The sequence below is a fragment of the Chelmon rostratus genome, chromosome 1, assembly GCF_017976325.1.
Source record: "Chelmon rostratus isolate fCheRos1 chromosome 1, fCheRos1.pri, whole genome shotgun sequence".
NCBI classification, from domain to species: Eukaryota; Metazoa; Chordata; class Actinopteri; order Chaetodontiformes; family Chaetodontidae; genus Chelmon; species Chelmon rostratus.
Window position 1 is genome coordinate 32,025,935 of NC_055658.1, and position 22,053 is coordinate 32,047,987.

At 43.5% G+C, this 22,053-nt stretch overlaps 1 protein-coding gene across 1 annotated transcript in view; it reads right to left on the reverse strand.

Moving 5' to 3' along the window:
* LOC121617683 (EMILIN-1-like) overlaps positions 1–21,799 on the reverse strand; it is a 39,609-nt gene extending 17,810 nt beyond the window's left edge. The window contains exons 1-4 of the mRNA XM_041952921.1: positions 21,391–21,799; positions 5,732–5,857; positions 496–674; positions 310–432 (exon numbers count right to left, since the gene is read on the reverse strand). Coding sequence (XP_041808855.1) covers positions 310–432; positions 496–674; positions 5,732–5,857; positions 21,391–21,524 — 562 coding nt within the window. The 5' untranslated portion in view covers positions 21,525–21,799. The remainder of the gene's footprint in view (positions 1–309; positions 433–495; positions 675–5,731; positions 5,858–21,390) is intronic.
* Between the last annotated feature and the right edge of the window lie 254 nt (positions 21,800–22,053).

A 22,053-nucleotide genomic window follows, 5' to 3' on the forward strand; every position in this document is an offset into this window, starting at 1 on the left:
TTTTTCATTCAAAATCTTGAGTTCTCCAAAAAGCCATACCTGACTTTGCCTGATGGATTGACCGATAACTACAACCATCAGTACCATCCCATAAGGTTCTTATGATATGAGCCAGAAACGTTATGCTCCCAAGATTCAAAGTCCGTATCACCATGTACAGTGCAAAAACAATAAATATGGTATAATTTGTATTATATAACTATTAAGTAGGTGTTCATTAGCAGAAATTAATTGACACCCTGCAGCAAATCAGAATTGAGTGTTCGGTCCAATGACAGTATAAATGAATGTAAATGAGAATCCACTCACCACTGTGTCCTCCACTCTGTCCAGATCCAGAACTGCCACCTCCATAACCTCCTCCTCCCTGTCCATAGCTTGTCCCACCTCCTCCCTGTCCATAGCTTGTCCCACCTCCACCCTGACCACCTCCTCCTCCTCCACCCTGACCACCTCCTCCTCCTCCACCCTGACCACCAACACGCTGTCCATTACTTGTCCCTCCTCCTTGTCCCGGTCTGGGCTGAGGTTTGGTAGTGGAAATCTGGGTTCCTCCTCCTCCAACTTGGCCATTGTTGCAGTCCTCTCCACTGTAACCCTGGCAACACTTCCACTCCATCTCTGTTACCATCTTGTAGGCCACTTTGTACCGTGGCCTCATGTAGGTCCGATAGCTGCAGAGAATGAGAGATAACTGATGACTGGGGGAGAAACATCACACATTTGTCTAATGAGAGCAAACGTCATCATGATGTCATGTGGAGGAATGCCTCACAGCCTTGTGTGTTCAGTTATAGAGAAAGATGTTTGGTGTTTTTCTTCATATCAAAGTAAACTTAAGTTTCACATGCTGAGACAGTAAGATACATTATGCTGTAAGAACATCAACACTAATGAACTAATATACTATATAATCATATAAGCATCAGACAGCCAGTGGCTGTTGAGATTTAGCATCTACTCTGTAACTAAAAGTAGGAGATCTGAGCTAAAACTGATGTTTGCTGTGCAGAAATTTGGTCTTCTCCATCCTAAGTGTCAAGTGTTTGTGTTCCCCCGCAGGCCAGAATGATGCATGAGCAGCAACTGGCCATTAGTTACAAGCTTGACTCTCACATTAATCAATCTCCTCCAGCTCCAGCCATGCTGCAGCCAGCCCTGTCACCCTCTGCTCCAGTGGCAACTGCCCCGCCGGCTCTGCCTCCTGCCAGAGAGTCCCACGCCACTGACCCAGAGCCATTTTCAGGTGATGTTCGAAAAGTTTCTTCTCCAGCATAACATGATGTTTCGTCAGAAACCCTTAACTTTTCCCTCCAAAATACCCAAGATGTGTTATGTCTTAGGGCTACTACTAGGCTAAGCACCAGAATGGGATGACACTGTGCCAGGAATCAGCTGGAGAGTTTAACGACTGAGGGATTATTTTCTGAACTACAGGATATGTATGTATGAAAATGAGGGAAATATGGCTGGGAGGTCGCTAGGGCTAAGACAAGGAACACAGAGTGTGGATGACTATTCGGCCAATTTCCAGACCAATTTTTCTGGCAGTGGGGAACTCATAGAATGAGGACGCTCTCACAAAGACAGAAATTCTCAAACCTCTCCTCTCTTTCAATGAGGGATTGTTACACGCTCATTTTCATGGAAACATGGCTGCACAGCGACATCCCCGACAGCAGTAAGACCTCCAGCGACACCAGTGACACCCACCTCCCTGACACACGAGTGACTTCTATGCACAGTTTAAAGATCTAAATGACACATCAGCGAGTAATATGATGATGGATTACCCTCCTCCCACCCCCAGTCCAACCTCTGACACATAATACAAACACAGGAACACTCCTGTACATACACCTCTGACTCCTGGATTACACCTCGGCCTCCCCAGTGAACATCTCTGGACATTTCAGGACTACACTGCACTGACTCTTTATACTGATCCATCACTTTCTTTTTTGAAGATGGTGCTGGATGACCAGCAGCTGGTTGTGGTTGCTCTGACCCCTCTTTTCCTACTTTTCTTTTTTCACCTTCACCTGCCCCCTGCTCCCCCACACCCACATGGGCTGTTCCCAGCACCAGCCCCTCTCTGCCCTCCACCCTCTGCAGCACACCCTAGTCCCCCCCCCTCACTCCCCCTCGCCACCACACCAGGTGAGGAGAGAGCTGAGGTGACTGAAGCAGAGGAAGCGGCTGGGGACCTGTGCAGACCAGCTCTGTGAGGACAACCTGAGCCTCAGCCTGGAGAATGTCCCTGTCCTGTGGAAGAGCTCCTGTTTGATCCCGGCTCCGAAAACAACACCCTAACCTCCCACCTCATGAAGACCATGAAGAGGCTCCTCCTCAGAGCTATCACCCCCACTGGAGTGAGAGACTGTGAGAACTATGAGCCACTGCACACTGCACTTTCACACCTTCACCTTCACCTGCACCTTCTGTGTGCTTAACATTAAGCACACAGAAGGTAAACACACGCTTACCTAAATTGTCAGCTGCATTCAGTATATACATTTGAGTATATTTCAGCTGTTGTTGGTATATTGTATTGTTTTAGTATATTTTTGTTGTCTTAGTATATTTTTATTTCTGGTATATTTTTATTGCATTCATGCATATTTTTACTGCTGTCATGTCCAAGAAGTCTTGTTAGGTTATGTTTAGTTTTTTGACCTGTGTCCATGTTGTCTTGTGACTTCCTGTTTTATTGTGAAACCCTAACTCTCCTCTCGTTTCAGGCCCTTGACTTCCTGGTGTCCTTCCCGCCTGTCTGATTGTCTACCCCGCCCTGATTGTTTCCACCTGTTCCCCGTTACCTCATGTGTATTTATAGTCTGCGTTTCCCTTCGTCCTGTGCCAGTTCGTCTTGTCTCGTGCAGTCTGAACCTACGCCAGTCCATGCCACGTTGTGTATTCAGGTTTTGTATTCCTTTGATACCTTGTCTTGTTGTTTGCCATAGTCTTGCCTTGCCTTACTTTGATACTTTTGGACTTTAATTTGATACTTTGTCATTAAGGATTTAAGTATAAGAATAAGTTTATTTGTACTTTGTCTCCTGAGTCGTGCATTTGGGTTCAAGTCCTAGTTCGGTTGTGACAACTGCATGTTAGTTTATTTTAGTCTATTATCTTTTATTATCTTTCTTCCATCCATCCATCCATTTTCTTCTGCTTATCCGGGGCCAGGTCACGGGGGCAGCAGTCTAAGCAGGGAAGCCCAGACTTCTCTCTCCCCAGACACTTCCTCCAGCTCTTCTGGGGGGACTCCAAGGTGTTTCCAGGCCAGCCGAGCAACAGAGTCCCTCCAGCGTGTCCTGGGTCTTCCCCCCGGGCCTCTTCCCAGTGGGGCATGCCCGGAACACCCTCCCAGGAAGGCGTCCAGTTGGAATCCGGTGAAGATGCCCGAGCCACCTCAGCTGGCTCCTCTCGACGTGGAGGAGCAGCGGCTCTCCTCTGAGCTCCTCCCGAGTGACAGAGCTCCTCACCCTATCTCTAAGGAGCGCCCCGCCACCCTGCGGAGGAAACTCATTTCAGCCGCTTGTATCCGAGATCTCGTTTTTTCGGTCACAACCCAAAGTTCATGACCATAGGTGAGGGTAGGAACGTAGATTGACCGGTAAATCGAGAGCTTTGCCTTTCGGCTCAGCTCTTTCTTCACCACGACAGACCGGTACATTACTGCAGCCGCCACACCGGCTTTCTTCTCTTTCTCATTATCTTGTTTCTAACACGGGGGCTGCGATGCAAATTTCGTTGACATGTTCATGCTCAATGACAATAAAGGCAATCTTGAATCTCTTAAACACATCTACCTCCTCTGTGATTGTAAACGTCCATTATTTCCTCTTGACTAGAAGGTTTTTTTTTTTCTATTTATTTTTGCCTATTTGCACAACTGCACTGTTCTCATTTGCACCTTTCATTCCTGTTTGCACACACACACACCCCGGATGTTCAGGTGTGTACAATGTATACAGATAAATGACAAGAAACAAACTTAAAACTTGAAACTAGTGTGACTGCAAGTCTAACAAAGAGCTCAGTACTGCTAAGTATTACTAACTTTACTATCAGATATGTCACTGATGTCATCCTGCATCAACAGTCCTGTGTGATGTCATCATGCTTCAACAGTCCTGTGTGATGTCATCATGCATCAACAGTCCTGTGTGATGTTATCCTGCATCAACAGTCCTGTGTGATGTCATCATGCAGCAACAGTCCTGTGTGATGTCATCATGTACTGGCAGTCCTGTGTGATGTCATCCTGCATCAACAGTCCTGTGTGATGTCATCATGCATCAACAGTCCTGTGTGATGTCATCATGCATCAACAGTACTGTGTGATGTCATCATGTACTGGCAGTCCTGTGTGATGTCATCCTGCATCAACAGTCCTGTGTGATGTCATCCTGCATCAACAGTCCTGTGTGACATCATCCTGCATCAACAGTCCTGTGTGATGTCATACTGCATCAACAGTCCTGTGTGACATCATCATGCATCAAGAGTCCTGTGTGATGTCATCATGTACTGGCAGTCCTGTGTGATGTCATCCTGCATCAACAGTCCTGTGTGACATCATCATGCATCAACAGTCCTGTGTGATGTCATCCTGCATCAACAGTCCTGTGTGATGTCACCATGCATCAACAGTCCTGTGTGATGTCATCCTGCATCAACAGTCCTGTGTGATGTCATCATGTACTGGCAGTCCTGTGTGATGTCATCCTGCATCAACAGTCCTGTGTGATGTCACCATGCAGCAACAGTCCTGTGTGATGTCATCATGTACTGGCAGTCCTGTGTGATGTCATCATGCATCAACAGTCCTGTGTGATGTCATCCTGCATCAACAGTCCTGTGTGATGTCATCATGCATCAACAGTCCTGTGTGACATCATCATGCATCAAGAGTCCTGTGTGATGTCATCATGTACTGGCAGTCCTGTGTGATGTCATCCTGCATCAACAGTCCTGTGTGACATCATCATGCATCAACAGTCCTGTGTGATGTCATCCTGCATCAACAGTCCTGTGTGATGTCACCATGCATCAACAGTCCTGTGTGATGTCATCCTGCATCAACAGTCCTGTGTGATGTCATCATGTACTGGCAGTCCTGTGTGATGTCATCCTGCATCAACAGTCCTGTGTGATGTCATGATGCATCAACAGTCCTGTGTGATGTCACCATGCATCAACAGTCCTGTGTGATGTCACCATGCATCAACAGTCCTGTGTGATGTCATCATGTACTGGCAGTCCTGTGTGATGTCATCATGCATCAACAGTCCTGTGTGATGTCATCCTGCATCAACAGTCCTGTGTGATGTCATCATGCATCAACAGTCCTGTGTGACATCATCATGCATCAAGAGTCCTGTGTGATGTCATCATGTACTGGCAGTCCTGTGTGATGCCATCATGGTTTCATATCTCTGTCTATTCTGTATTTGTCATTTCATTGAATTCTTCCTTATTTTAACCTTCCTGACAAAATCTGAATCCTCCAGGTGTTCAGTTTATTTGCTAAGCTGATTCAAGGTCAGCATCTGGACAAATATAACACTCAGCAGATGTGACTGTAGGTCAAGGAAACTGATCTTCACATTCACACACTGACTGCTAGAGATTTGTGTGTGTGTGTGTGTTTGTCTTTGTGTAATACTGTGTGTATATATGCATGAGTATATAGTAAATACAGTATGTAAATGTGTGTACTCACACCACCACCCTGCTGCACTGTCCACTCCCCCAGCTGCAGGGATGGTAATCAGGCTTCACGTAGGTTTCCACTCCGTCCTCGACCACGCAGCTCACCGTCTTTGTCACAACGAACGCACACCAGTTCCTTTTTAAAACACACACACACACACACACACACACACACACACACAGAGGTTTCAGTCAGATGACTTTGATGTTCAGATCTTTACAGTATGAACACAGGACAACAGCACAGTCAGTTTCAGACATTGAAGGCTCTGCTACACAAACACAAACAATACAGACGTGATAGAAAACAAACAACAGATAAAGTTTACGTTTTATTAATCAATGAAAATCTATTGATTATTGGAAACCTGTATCTGTGGGCAGAGAGGAGGTCAGATCCATTAAACAGGAGACATTCTGGATCCTTGAAAATGTTTCTGCTGCACAGACACGATCCATCGTTGATGTGCTTGTTTTTATTCAAACGAGTACGAATATCTTCTTATCAACCACCACAATGATTGGGTGTTACAGCTCAACTCTGGCTCTGTGTAGGCTCACAGAAACATTTTGTCCATCAATGTCTCCCAGTTGTTGGCTTTTTAAAATATTTCATTCCAAAAACCAATCAATCAGTGAGCAGGTCAGGTCTGATCTTCAGACACAGCTGAGCACCACTGATCTCCTGTCAACATTAGAAACGCTCAACCTCACAGGTTAAAAACACACCTCTGTTCACATCACAGATGTTTTTAATCTCAAAATAAAAGTACAAATAGTGACACAGTTTCCGGTTCCTGCGTTGTGACATCACTTTCTTAGACTGTCATCTCAGCACTCTCTTTGGATTTAATAGTCAGTCTCAGAGCGTGATCATCACACCGCTGTACAGGGTCACTGACCACAGACGAATGATGATTCATCATGGAGATTGAAAAAAATGGCACTGCCCCTCGGTGCCACCTCTCTTTTTCCATGATCTTTCTTCATGATCATATAATGTTAAATGTAAATCAGGTTTTATTGTCATTTCTAATCACACACACAGACACACAGTGAAATTTATCCTCTATGTAACCAGGTTAAAGTTATATCTTTATTTTTATGTTGAAACTTCACCAAATCCTGATAAATATTGAATAACATTTAAGGTGCTTTTTGTAACCTGTTCATATTGAGGCATTCATACCTGCAGCGCCACCCTCAGTCTGCGCTCTGCTCACTGAGAGGAGGTATCTATTATTTTCCTGGTTATGACTGAACATTTATTTTGCTCTGTAGTTAATAAAAACGTAGTATGCACGTATAAATGTTAGTTTTAAGACTGTGAACATGCAGCAGCTGTGTCGTTTGAGAATAAACTTCGTAAATGCACTTTTTAAAGTTTTATTGTAGACACGTGCTTCCAAGTGCTTCAGGGTTACAGGAGACTGTAAAATTATACAGGTATGTGTATTCTGTCTGTTCACTGTTTACATTAAGGAGTTAAACTGTATTTAATATATGCAGTACAATGCATGTAGCATTTATATTACATTTATTTTAATTTATTTTCATATTTTTGTTAAAAATCAATTCATTGTTGTTTCTGTTAAAATATAAGCTGTATATGCAAGGTGTAACCGAGGCAGTCTGCGCTCTGCTCACTGAGAGGGGAGGGGGAGGGGAGTGATGACCTGTGAAAGGAAGAGACTGCATGTTACAGAGTATTTCTGTTGATTTGTACAGATGCCACCGCCGTGCCGAGTTCATTAAAAAGCAACCAGTAGCATCAAAGACACAACGCAGATCACACTAATGCGACGGATTTGCATCCTGGCACACCCGTTACATCTGCATTTAACCCATGCCTTTGCAGAAATGGGCAGTCACTGTGTGTCGCCTGAGGCCCAACTCCAGCTCGGAGCCAGTGCCTTGTTCCAGGGCCCTCACAAGAGGATTAACCTAATACACGTTTCTTTGGTGATGGAAGAAGACGAATCCCCCGAGCAAAACCGTACAAGCATGGGAGAAAATGCAAACTCCTAACAGAAAGGCCCTGCCCCAGGTGGGAAATCAATCCCAGGGCCTTCCTGCTGTGATGCAACAGTGCCAACGACACAAATGAGGTCTCAAGCTGTGTCTCTTGGAGTCACTTGACCTCAACTGCAGTTACACAGCCAGGAGAACTAGCAACCCAATTACCTTGATAATAACCCCCCACAGAGGTTAAATACCTGGTACTCCCCACGAGTCGTTTAGAAGTGAAGAAGCCACTTGGACGAGAGGTGAAACGTTTTCAAGTTTCTACAATCAAGTGCAGTTGCCCTTGATTCAACCCTTGGATAACCATGACCTGGATGACTTCACAGACACCTCCCTCAGACAACTTCCACACAGTTTTTTAACACAGTGTAATATTTCCAAACTGTGCTTTCTTCTCACAGAGTTAATCTCAACGATTAAAGGTAATTGATTGTTTTGACACTGCAGTTTCTCCCACTGTTACATGTTTTGTTTCGAAGTCTGTGGTTGGCTGTCTGAATTCATGGCTATCTTGCCTGAGTGAAAACATTTGAAGCTAAAATTGCAAAACCATCAGATGAAAACTTGAACTAAACACCTACTCACCCTTTGAAGACACCTTGAATACTTGTAACATATTTCTGACAGATTCTCCATTTCTATTTACATCGTGCCACCATTCACACCCCCTGCACCACTCTCAGCCCTCCCTACTGACCCCTCACCAGCACTCAGGATCTGTGAAGGAGGCCCACCGTGGCCCCCCCTGTCTGAAAGTCTTGGGTGGGTTGTCTTTTTTGTCCTTTTTTTAAGTATGCAAGTACATTGAGAGCCAGTGGCGTGCATGGGGGGGGGGGGGGGGGGGCGGGGGGGCGACCGCCCCCCCTTGTGGCCCAGTTTTTGAAAAACGCGTGCGAAAGTGCCCTCTTGGGAGCCAAAACGTGTGCTAAAGTGCCCTCTTCAGTGGCGAGGACACGCTATATGTGCCCTTTTTTTCCTTTTTTCCGCCCCTGCCCTTCAAAAAGTCTGTGCACGCCACTGTTGAGAGCAATGTTTAAGCCAGAGTCAAATTCTTGGTACACACAATAAAGGCGAATCTGTTTCTAATTTAATTCTGATGTCAACAGTGTGACAAAGCACTAAGTCTCTCTTTTGGACTGGGAGAGTTAAAAGTGCTGAAAAAACAACAATAACGATGGAGGACAAATTAATACTGCCGGTCTCTGAGTATCTATGTCTGATCCCATCTCGGACTACCACAATATTAATATAACAAATGCTTGGATGAACATTTTATTCATTTTGGGTCTATCAGGTAAGCAGCAGTCAGCTAGAGTCAGCCAGCTGTTCCAGCTGCCAAAGTCAGGCTGTTACTACTTAAAAAGTACGTGCTGAACGACCCCCCAGAGCTGATCTGCAGAGTCCCTGAGCAGTCTGACGCCATCAGGGCCAGTAACCATCCTCATCTTCATCCTCCTGAGCTCCTCCCTCACCTGATCTGCTGTTATGGAGAGGCCAGGTGGGGGGCAGGGGGGTGGCTCCTGTTCGGTGAGGAGGGGGGCTGGGTCCGTAGTCTGCGATGTGGAATAGAGGGGGGTGAAGTGGTGTGAGGATGGAGCTGCTGGTGTCAGGGATGCACTGGGGAGAAGGGAGGAGATGCTGAGAGGTAACGCTGTCTGGTTTGGGCTCTGGTGGAGGGGGGAGGGAACCAAACCTGTTAAAAAACAGGTTCTGCCCATTCCCGGTCTCCAGACTCTGGGCCCCCGCCGTTGTCGCTGCTGTGGCCTGAGATGGTTTTCATGCCCCTCCAAACCTCTCTGGTGGTGTTCCCCTTCAGCTTCCTCCTGTGATCTCCTCCTTCAGCTCCCTCTGCACCCTCTTCAGCTCAGTTCTCAGTACAAGTAAAACTTTGAATTTACTTGTAAATTGTGGTATTGCTACTTTTAATGAAGTACAAGATCTGTATACTCCTTCCACATCTCAGACAACCTCAGATTCTTCTCTGAGCTGATGGCCTCCATGTAACTTGCGTCTCTCCTTGATATGGAAGGTCCAGTTTTTCTAAGTAACACCTCAAACTGTCCTGCGCCGTACCTGGCTAAATAATATTAAAGCCAACTCTGATTGTCATTCTGATATCATACCAGCTAAAGAGAAAAAAATGCTCAGCCTCAACAAAGCCGAGAAATCCCAGACATTTTCAGAGGAGCACCAGGCGTTTTCAGCTGAAAAAAACACTTAAGTATGGGTGTGTGCGTGTGTGTGAGTGTGTGTGTGTGTGTGTGTGCATGTCCTGTTGTGGGTAAAATATGAGGAAATGTTGAGCACATGGCGTTGGTGTCATGTGCTGATCCGTCTCTGCAGCAGACAAACTGTGCCTCTTTGTGTTTTAATTTAATTGGAATCCGGAACAACAAGTAGGAATTTAACTTCTGGTGACAAACAGACGTTTAACATCCAGAGATGTCGAATATTTGAGAAGACAAGGCTACTGATTATAAAATAAATCTTTAAAGAATAGTAAAGTATAGTTTGTTGCTTCAAATTAGCTATCATAATGTCTGTTAAAGTTATATTACTTTGATAATAAATGAACTATAAGCATAATGTAACATAAGAACAGAGTAACGAGAAATTGGAGCAGCTTCTTGTGAATTTAATTTATTACTAATCTTGGAAAAATATCATGTAATATGATTTAAACTGTATAAAGTGATGACTTTGGTGTTTGATCAAATCATTTTCACTTTGTTTATTTCTGTGTGTCAGTCACGTAACAATACAATGTCACTGCTTCTAATAATAATAAAGCACAATGTAAAAAACTGGTATCAGGAGGGCGAGAGGAAAAAACACTGATAATATGGTAAGAGTTTAAAAATCTGAAATATTCTTGTGTGTAAAATCTTCCAGATGTAAGAAAAAAAGTGTCCCTCTGGCCACAAATTGAATCTCCATGGCTCCAACGATCTTCAGGGACTCCATCATAAGACATAAATAAAAACTGCAGCTCAATGCCGACCAGGTGCTACAGCTGGGTCCTCTCACTAAACATCCGCATGTTCACAATGCTATTACCCATGTTGGTCAAATGACACCACCAAGCAGCAGTCTGAAGTTTGAAAGCATTTTTCTAAGGAACTCAAACACTGTGTCGTTGTTAGTCGTCTATTCTCTCTTCACCTGCGGCGGCCGTCACTCAGTCCATCACACAATCTGCTTTTATCAACAGAGTTCGTCTTTGTTGGGAACAACCTCCCTTTTTTTAGTCCACCGCAGCTTCCGTGGCACACATGCACAGCAAACCATACATATAACATACATTAGATTAGATTAGATTAGATTAGATTAGATTTAGACTTTATTCGTCTCACGCTGGACAAATCATATTTGATTATATTGCAGGAGAATCAGAAAAACTCAGGAGGATTTTCAACAAACACCACATCCCTGTGCATTTCAAGCCCAATTACACCCTAAAGCAGAAGAACAAAACACGCAGGCACAAACAGAGCAATGTGGTGCATGCAGTGCAATGCAGCGAAGAGCGCACTGACTTACACGCTGGGGAAACAACACAACCGATCCACAAACAGCACAGCACAGGACAGCCAACACATCGGGTCAAGACTCAGCAGTCCATCCACATCTGAAGGACAAGGGACACTCGTTTGAGGACAATAATGTACGCATTCTGGCCAGGGAAGACAGTTGGGGTTCATCCCATTTCTCTTAATTGCATCCACGTTTCCAAGTGAGGGAAAACGTAACCATGCAAACCAAGAGAGGAGAGAAGAAATGAAGAAACATGTTTTAAGAGAACTGAGACGTCCTTTCCTCTGAAGCATCAAACGACGTCTGTTTCTGATGACGTGACACAGCTGGATCTGCTGCGTTTACCGTTATATTCACACCCCCACCACCCCCCGCCCTCAATACGCCGCTTAGACACATTCACTTATATTCACATTATTAGGAAAAAGTCTCCAGCACTAGAAAATACACTTTTATTAACACACATGAGAATTAATGAGGTCATTCTTGGGAAACCTCTTCCAGCTGCCCTTCGAAAAAAACCTTAGATTGTCCATGCAGTTACTACAGCCTCGGGTCACTGCCTAACCAGTGGTCCCACCACAACAGCTCACTATACACTGGTCTCTGACCAGTTCACCTCCTGTTTGTAGCGTCAGCTACACAGACAGCCTCTCTGTCTAAAATCAATAATTTCAGCATCAAAAAACAGCAGATCAGTTTGAAGAAGCTTGATTCTGCACCTTCCACGTTCTCTGGTTATTTCAAGTTTGCATTATTGAACATTAGACCACTCTTTAGTCAGAGTTTTTATATTAATGATTTCATTTCTCAATATGGTCTACATGTTTTATTTCACAGGGTCACAGTCTGACAGATGAAAATGTCCATAGGGATTTAAATTTTAGATGAAGTTGTGACAAAAGGATGAAAACCAAACATTGGAACAAGCAAGTGTTTATTTTTTACCAGAATCCCCACACATTTCACACTCAAGGGCTCATGGTGATAAGAAAAAAAACTTTTCAATGTGACCATTGAACAGATGTCAACAACTGGGTCACAAGACAGAAGCTATTGAATAAACTGCAATTATTTCAAATTCAAATATTAACGAGAAATAAATAAATTAGTAATCATAATACATGTGCTACATGAGGCCAATTCAGTGTATTTTTTCATCAGAATTCTCAGCACCAAGGTACTCAAAATAGCAAAATTGGTTTTATGTGATTCAGTTATTTACTGATGGTCCTAAAGTGAAACCTATGTGTTTAAGAGTGAGGGTTCAGAAGTGAGCCAACCATCCTCTTAGTGACAGCAAGAAAATGCTGCTTTATCCAACTCAAAACTAACTTAAACACAATTAATTTGTGCTTAATAAAATCATCTGTCAACTAATGGTGTCCACAAAGTAGGCTGCTGATGTTCGATATCCAGGCGTGTTTACTTCTGTCAGTTTAACTAACCTAACTTTCATGACACATTTGTTTGCCTCACAAATAACGTCAATTCATCATCACAATTCATCACAATTCATCACTTGATTATTCTATTTTGTGTTTTATCGTATTGTTGTTTGTTATTTCTCGTGATGTAAAGTGTCCTTGAGTGTCCTGAAAGGCGCTTTTAACAAATAAAATGTATTGTTATTATTATTATTATCAATGACTGTGATCTCGCAGATATTGTGAATGTGTCATTCCCCCTTTGCCTTCATACCCGAGTACCATGCTAACGTGTGCACGCTTGGTCTAAGGGCACCGAAGCAGTTCCTGACAAAAGGCACAATAGTTTGGTGATAAAAAAACAAACAAAAACTTTGTATTTCAACAAAAGCAAAAACAGAATACACAAGTGTCCTGCCTGTCACTAAGATTTGCAGGGAAACCCTCTTCACTGCTGCCAATTGATCCTCTGAATGAGGACATTGTGTGAGCTAATATAAATTCATGAGAGGGCAGAGGTTCTCTGTAAAGGAAAACTGCAGATTATCAAAAACTTATAGACACACTTCGACAAACTCATGTGGAACAAAAAACTTAAAACAAAGGTTCAAAATGATGACATTATGACGTCTACATATAAATTCTGGTGTCCAATTTTAGCCAATTAGAGAACAGGGTTCTGCATAGATCAAAACATTTCTACTGACAATTATTGAATGTTCTTTTAATTTTAAAGACAATAAACGTAAGCCATCAACCAGACTCCACAGAGAAAATTAGAGATTTTTTGTCTGAAGGGTTCTCACACAGGCAGCGATGTCATTCTCTCTAAGGGAAATGAGTCATTAGGGCGTTTGTTTGCTGCTTAGCCATCACAGCTGCTTCAATTCCAAATGGAGATGCCTCAGACTCAATGTCTAGGTTCCAGTTTTGGGAAAAAGCTGCTTAAGGTGATAATATTCAGTTCATATCAGAATCATTACTAAAATGCATGTATTTTCTGCTGAAAGAGTGGATTTTAAATGTTTGGTAATCTGTGTGTATGTTTGTGTGTGTATGTTTACTGATGTGTGTTTGTGTGTGTATGTTTACAGATGTGTACTTGTGTTTACAGATGTTTGCGTATGTGTTTACACTGTGTGCGTGTGTTTTTACGGTGTGAGTATGTTGACAGATGCATGTGTGTGTGTGTGTGTTTACAGAATGAGTGTTGACAACTGTGTTTGTGTGTTTTCCATATGTTTACAGATGTGTATGTATGTTTACAGATGTGTGTGTTTGTGTATGTTTACTGATGTGTGTTTGTGTTTAGTGCATGTTTACAGATGTGTATGTGTGTTTACAAATGTTTGCGTATGTGTTTACAGTGTGTGCGTGTGTGTTTTTACAGTGTGAGTGTGTTGACAGATGCATGTGTGTGTGTGTTTACAGAATGAGTGTTGACAACTGTGTTTGTGTGTTTTCTGTGTGTGTGTTTTTACAGTGTGTTCACAGACGTGTGTGTGTGTGTGTTCACTGTTGTGTAAGCAAAGCTTTATTTGTATGGCACTTTTTAAAACACAAAGTCCTTCACACACACAGAAAATATAAATGAATAAACACTTAACTTTACTTAACTTTAAGGTAAAGTTAAGTAATAATAAGGTAAAGGAGGGGAGTTCTATGCAAAGACTAAACTAAAAACAAAAATTAACACCACCACTGCAACATTACACGATGGGAGAATTAAATGTGCACTCCTAAATATCAGATCTTTCTTTTAAAGCTGTATTATATACTTATTGTTAACATCAATTTATTTTGTCTGACTGAAACCTGGCTGTCTCATGATGAGTATGTTAGCCTAAATAAAGCTAATCCTCCAAGTCACATTAATACTCATATTCTTTGAGGCAGCAGCCGAGGAGGTGGAGTTGCAGCAATTTTTGACTCAAACTCATAAATCATCACAGCTTTCTATAAATGGATTGCTATTGATTAATTCAGAAAAAGGGTTGGCAGCTCATTGTTGGTAGCCCTCGGTTAATGAAAGAAAAACCCACAATGGTCACAGAAATAATGTGAATCTGACAAAAGTAATAATAAATAAAAATTCAATGAAAATTAACCGATGAAAATCAGACATTGCTTTTGAACCGTGGTTCAACAGAATTATTTTAAAAAATAAACTCACGAAACAGGCCTGGACAAAAATGATGGTACCCTTAACTTAATAATTTGTTGCACAGCCTTTTGAGGCAATCACTGCAGCTTTAAATTATTAGGCTTATTAACACACCTATTAACGTTCGCTAGAAACTGTTATCAAATTAAGAGACTGAATTGGACTTAATAACAGGAGTGGATATAATTTCAGTAAGTTATTCTGGTGAGTCTCAGCTGCGCACCTGCATACTAGTTACAGTGGAGGAAATAATTATTTGAACCCTCACTGATTTTGTAAGTTTGCCCACTGACAAATATTTGAACGGTCTATAAATTTAATGGTAGGTGCTATTCAATAGTGAGAGACAGAATATCAAAAAGAAAATCCAGAAAATCACATTAAATGAAATATATTAATTGTTTTGCAGTTCATTGAGTGAAATAAATATTTGATCCCCCATCAAAACATTGCCTAGTACTGGGTGGAGAAACCCTTGTTGGCAAGTACAGAGGTCAGACGTTTCCTGTAGTTGATGACCAGGTTTGTACACATCTCAGGAGGAATTTTGGACCACTCCTCTTTGCAGATACTCCCCAAATCTACAAGATTTCGAGGCTGTTGCTTGGCAACTCGAAGCTTCAGTTCCCCAGCGACCGATGAGAGCAGCAGCAGGAGCAAAGCCAGAGGAACACAGACTCCTCGGAGGAGCCAGCGAGGCTTTCCAGACAGGCAGCACTTGGGTTTGAGGAGCGAAGCCAACCCCCGGCAGCGATGGAAGCTGAGCTGAGGGCAGCCAGTGACAGGTGAGGTCTGTGACGGCCGGGCATTTCCAACCAGCTCAAGAGGGGAAACCTGGGCAGAAGATGGATAGTTGCCAAGCTGGTGCTGACTGTGCGGTCCATCCCCCTCGTCCAGTTCTTGGAATTTGTTGTTCAGCTAAAGAGGTTCTGATTGAAACGATGGGAGGGGGTGCTTAGGATGACTCCTGCCACACTTGGCCAGGACCACAGCTCCGAGTTGCAGGGAGTGGAGCAGGCTTGGAAGCCACATGTCATCATCTAACTCAGCTGAAAGGACCGGCTCCCCTCTGGTGGTCGCAGACCAGTCCAGTTCAGTTTCAGAGTTTATATTTAAATTCATATTTCTAATCTCAAGTAATAGAATGAGAGAATAAAACTGAAGCTGAGCTTCAGTTTTATGTCTGCAAGATTCTTTGGCTCTCTCTCTCATACAGACACACACACACATGCACACACACACACTCTCTCTCTCTACAGGAAATGAATCATTCAGGCGTTTGTTTCTGTTTGCTGCTGATGACATCACAGCTGCTTCACTGCCAAACAGAGCGATGTGTGTGTGTGTTTCCAGATGTGTGTTTGTCTGTTTACAGCGTGTGTGTGTGTGTGTGTGTGTGTGTGTGTGTGTGTGAGTGTGTGTGTGTGTGTTAACACCAGCAGATCAGAGATTTAAAAAGTTCTAACCTCTAGTAGCACCATGGATGCAATCGGGTTGGGCGATCTGGACCATCATTCATCACGGCACATGTACTTTAAGATAATGGTAGCAATAAACCGTACATGTCAACACCGTAACTGTTAATCGGATTAAGAAAGGGATTAATACACATATGGTGTATGATGTTTTGGGCCTTCATTTGATAGAGAGGCAAAGAGAGACAGAAAGGGAGGACAGAGATGGAGGGCAACATGCAGAAATGGGCCGTGGATTGGAACTGAACCCGGGCTGCTGTGGTGAGGACACAGTCTTAGTACGTGGGAAACACGCTCTACTATCAGGGCACCCTGAATGTGTCACAGTTTCTAAATTCCAACCATGTGTTCATGACAGAATTTGCACCGCTTTATGTAACAAGTTCCTCTCACTTATCTTGGGTTTGTTGGATGCTTCCTTCTGGGTAGGAGGCATCCAACCAACCTCTACATGGAAGAAGTAGGAGGCAGAGCCATGAAATAGCTAACAGGAACAAACCAGCAGCAAAACCACTGGTTTAGATCTGTGGACGTCACAATGGGTCAAATTCAAAACCCGGGAAGCGTAAACCTTCAGATAACGATTAAACTCAGAAGACAGTAACATCAAGTTCACAGAGGAGGACGTCAGGAACAACAACTTTGCATTTTTGGACTGTGCTGTACACAGTGAAGAGGACAGGAGCCTCCACATGGAGTATACAGGAAACCCACAAACAGACCAATACTGACTGTTTGACTTTGAAAACCCACTGGAGCACAAGTTGGGAGTCATCAGAACCCTGAAACGCTGAGCTGATTGTGTACCATCAACTGTCCAGGCACAAGAGAAGGAGCACAAACAGGGATGCATTTATCCTAACTGGACCTTTGTGAAAACAGCCACAAGATCCAGGAAGAACACCAACACGAAGAGAACGCAAGAGCAAACACAACAACATCGTCATTCAAGACATAGAGTATCTGAGAAACTCAACAAACATTGGAGGGGGGTGAAGTGGTGTGAAGACGGAGCTGCTGGTGTCATGGATGCACTGGTGGGAAGGGAGGGGATGTTGAGAGGTAACGCTGTCTGGTCTGGGCTCTGGTGGATGGGGGAGGGAACGGGGGTAGAATCAAACCTGTTAAAGAACAGGTTCAGCTCATTTGCCCAATCCTGGTCTCCAGATTCTGGGCCCCTGCCGTTGTCACTGCTGTGGCCTGAGATGATTTTTAGGCCCCTCCAAAAATCTCTGGCGTTGTTCCCCTGCAGGCGCTCCTCCAGCTTCCTCCTATAGCAGATATCCAGAGAACAGATATCTGTAGCTCTCCTTGCCTCTCCTGATCTCCCTTTTCAGCTCCCACTGCACCCTCTTCAACTCAGTTCTGTCCCCAGACAGGGTTTGTTATTTGGGAAACACCGCACCTTCCTGGTTGGCACGGTGTTGTCCACACAAAAGTTATTGTAGTCCGAGATGCATGTTGTCAGACTGTCGATGTCCTCCCCGTGAGGACTACACAACACTTCCCAGTCGGTGGCGTCAAAACAGTCCCTCAGTGCCTTACTGGACTCATCTGACCATGTCTTCACATACCTGATGGTTGGCCGTTACCAAAGGCATGCAAGTAGGTTGCAGATGAACCAGGTTGTGATCAGATCGGCCCAGTGGGACCCTTCCTCTTACCGCACTCCGTCGCTCACCTGTCCGCTCTCAGCAGATCAAAATAATCCATAACGACATGCATGTCCAGCGTGAGTTCGTTCAGCCACATCTCCGTAAAGCACATGACGCTACACTACCGATACTCGCGCTGCAGTCTGGTTAACGCCGTTAGCTCTTCCATCTTATTCGGGAGATCTGTACAAAGAGAAGAGTAAGAGGACTGATAGTGGGACAGACAGGCTGACAGGACTCGTTATTTTGGAGTAAAGAGACTGAGAAGACTGGATGGGTGGATAGATAGATAGATAGATAGATAGATAGATAGATAGATAGATAGATAGATAGATAGATAGATAGATAGATAGACAGACTGCCCGGCCAAAAAAAGTCACCACCAAATAAAAAGGTCATACACTCTTTCATTGGACCGCCTTTAGCTAGAGATTTGTTTCAATCCAGTGTTGCATTAATTTTTCACCAAGATCTTGCATTGATGATGGTAGAGCCTTCTCCAGCACATCCCAAAGATTCTCAGTGGGGTTCAGGTCTGGACTCTGTGGTGGCCAATCCATGTGTGAAAATGATGTCTCATGCTCCCTGAACCAGTCTTTCACAATTTGAGCCCGATGAAGCCGTCCCACCATCAGGGAAGAAAAAATCCATTGATGGAATAACCTGGTCATTCAGTGTATTCAGGTCGTCAGCTGACCTCATTCTTTGAGCACATACTGTTGCTGAACCTCGACCTGACCAACTGCAGGATAAACATCTGAGCAGTTAAATATGGGCACAGTAGTGCAGTTGTGCAACAGTTGGTTAAAGTTATAGTAGTTACAGTTGGACAAAGACAGTGAGAGGACTGGTAATAGTGGGACAGACACTGACATGACTCATTATTTTGGGACAAAGAGACTGAGAGGACTGGTTATAGTGGGAGAGAGAGGCTGGTTATAGTGGGACAAACGAGTGGACAAGTTATGTATTAAAGTCTCTTCAGTATGTCAACAACACACAACAATGACAACAATAAGCCTTTCATGTACATCATCATCATCATCATCATCACTGACTGAAGTTGACACTGTGGTGACATGTTAGTGCTTCATGTTACGTGACACTGTATTCAAAAATAGAAGCTCAGCTCAGAAAAAAAGGATTGTTTCTTCCAGAAGCTAACATTTTATGAAGAAAAATGCGACTGAACTGTGTTGATGCGACGCTGGCCATGTGTGAATACTGAAAAGATACTTTCTGTCCCTGTTTGAGGTAAAAGAGACGTTCTATTGGATAAAACCGAAATTTTAAATCCTCTTTGTGCTGGTTTATATGTGGCCCTCAGAAGTAAAAGCTAGTTCAGAGAGTTAGCAGCAGAGCTAACAGGTTGTTGTCGTGTCGGTGCTGCATACAGAAGCCTGTGTTCACTCATAAACTCAAACCAGTAAACATCTCATTTCATTTCCACTGAGAGATGAAGCGACATTCGACACATGATTCAGATATTGGGAGCAACAATCACTTGTGACGACCTGCACATCACAGCAGCTGTTTATCATCAGCAGCATTTCACTCCACATCAAATAAAGCATCAATAATAACACACAAATCATTTTCTCATACAGTGTAAATTAGAAGTTTACTCTAAGTGGTTTCCCAGTGAGGACTAGTCCTTGAATAAGATGGCTCTCTATGTCTTGAGGAGCACAAGTCCTGTATTTGAGATAATGTCGGTTACACTGATCTGCTTTTTCAGTTACGATTATTCATTCCTGCATAACATCACAACTACACAAGCGAGTGTTGCTATTGACAACAGCTACCACTAGAACTTGTGTAAAATGAACAGGTGGGTTTGGAATATGTTGTTTTAAGGCCATTTCATTCTTCCAAATTGTTTTGCAGATAGATGCTTGCAGATGACTGTCTGGGACTTATTAGCTGGAAACACAGTGGAACCAGAGCATGGAGCCTTAAACTAGTCCAAGTTTAATAAAGACTGATAACAACACCACAGAAAATTAATAGTTTACCCATGTTTTACTAATAGTTTCTGTAGGCATTCTCCAAAAAAAATGCCATTTACTATATTTATCTAGGTGTATCTATATATAGTTCATCTATATTTATACTTTTGGTGTCTATACTTATATGTAGGCTATATATCTTTAAAGCTTACACTTGTGGATTCCCTGACAGGATGCAGGAAGAACACCGACACTGCGCACGGTGAAGAAAAGAAAAACAAGAATCATCAACATCGTCATTCCATGCTTGTCTGGAGTATCTCAAAAACGCAGGAGGATTTTCAACGAACACCACATCCTGTGTTTTTCAAACCAGCAACACACTAAGACTGAAACTCTTCCACTCGAGCGGCCGCTTCCAGTATCTGGAGTCCACTGCAGCGAGGAATGCACTGACGTGTATATCAGGAAACTAAACAACCGTTAAACAAACGCATGGCTCGGCACAGGAGGGACAGCTCCTCAGTTCAAGACCCAGCAGTGTACCTGAGACTGAGCATCCTCACAGACATGACGGAAATCAGACATTTCTCTTAGTTTCATGTGTTCATGTGAGGAAGGTTACAGTCTCCTCATCACTCCTCACAGATCTGATGTTTTCAGCTCTTCACTGGGAGAGACGAGCGACGTTTAAGTCAGATGTTTCATGGACGTCATCATTTGTTTTCTAAGTCTGTTTCTGTTTTTATGTCGACAATTTTGACCCCCACCAGAGACACTTTTTACACACATTTACACTTTATATCTTTATATGCAATTTGAATGTACACAGGCAGATGAGAATTATATTTCTGGTATTAGTGAAGTAATAACTGGACAGATAGTGATGTCAGTCAAGAGCATTAAAGTGTTGAGAGAAATAGTTTATCTGTGTGTGTCAGTGGAAGCAGAATTGTATTAAGTATCACAGTGTTGAGATAATTCAGACCACATTAAAGCATGTAAACATGAAAAACAAATTTAAATCAGCTGAGATGTTCATGGACATCGAAAACTAACTGGAGACAAACAGCATCAGAAGCGACTAAGAGCTTTGTTTCCATGGAAACACAGCAGATAGGTGATGTCACAGGTATAATGTGATCTGTCACTGATTTCTCATGTAGTTTTTTTTTTACATCAAATTTGCAGAAACAATCCCAGATTCAACCCTGCAACCTCCTGACACTCTCTGTCCATTCTTTCACAATAAAATACCTGCTAAACTGTTTTCAACAATAAAATACTTCAAACCTGAAGCACACAGACTCAAACTCCTCTGTGGTGAAGTCACCAAACTCTGACATCACCTCCTCCTTCCTCATCTCCACCCTCATCTTCATCATCGTCATCGTCATCATCATCATCATCATCAGGCTTTCCGTGCACGTGTCAACCTACCTGTGTCTGCTGGCCGCGCGACCTCCGTGCGCGTGTCCGCCGGCGTACAGGCTGTAGGAGGACCGCAGCGGGAACGCGCTCCTGGCGTGTCCACAGGTCCAGATCGCGAGCAGCAGCAGGAGGAGAGCGGCCATCCCGCTGATCAATACACAATCAATACAATATATGGATAGATCAGAGCCTGATCACTGTCATCCTCAACTGGGGGGAAAAACTGCCATCTCCAAGACAAAAATAAAAGTTTTCACTCAGTACGTCCGTCTGCCCGACCCATTATCCGGATTCTGATCCAAAAACCCAGAAATCGAACCTAAAGATGAGTCCAGTCTCCTCTGATCGGCTCGGGTCCCGCTCCGGTTCCCGCTGGTCCTCAGCCTTTAATCCACATTAAATTCGGTTTGAATCCGGTTTGATCCGGCCAGAGTTTGTCCATCAGAACTTTTCACATGAAACAAAGAAAAGAAGAAAACGTTGCGACACACTGAACCGAGCCCAGCTGCTCCTCCTCTTCATCACCGCCCCCCCGAACTGTCCCCGCCCCTCCCGGAGGAGAAACCAGACACGTGCAGCTCCGCAACCACACCTGCAACACGCCAGAACTAATACGAGGCCCACAGCAGGATCTGGTTTTATTCCCATTCAAGCTGAAAGAAACAAACTGAC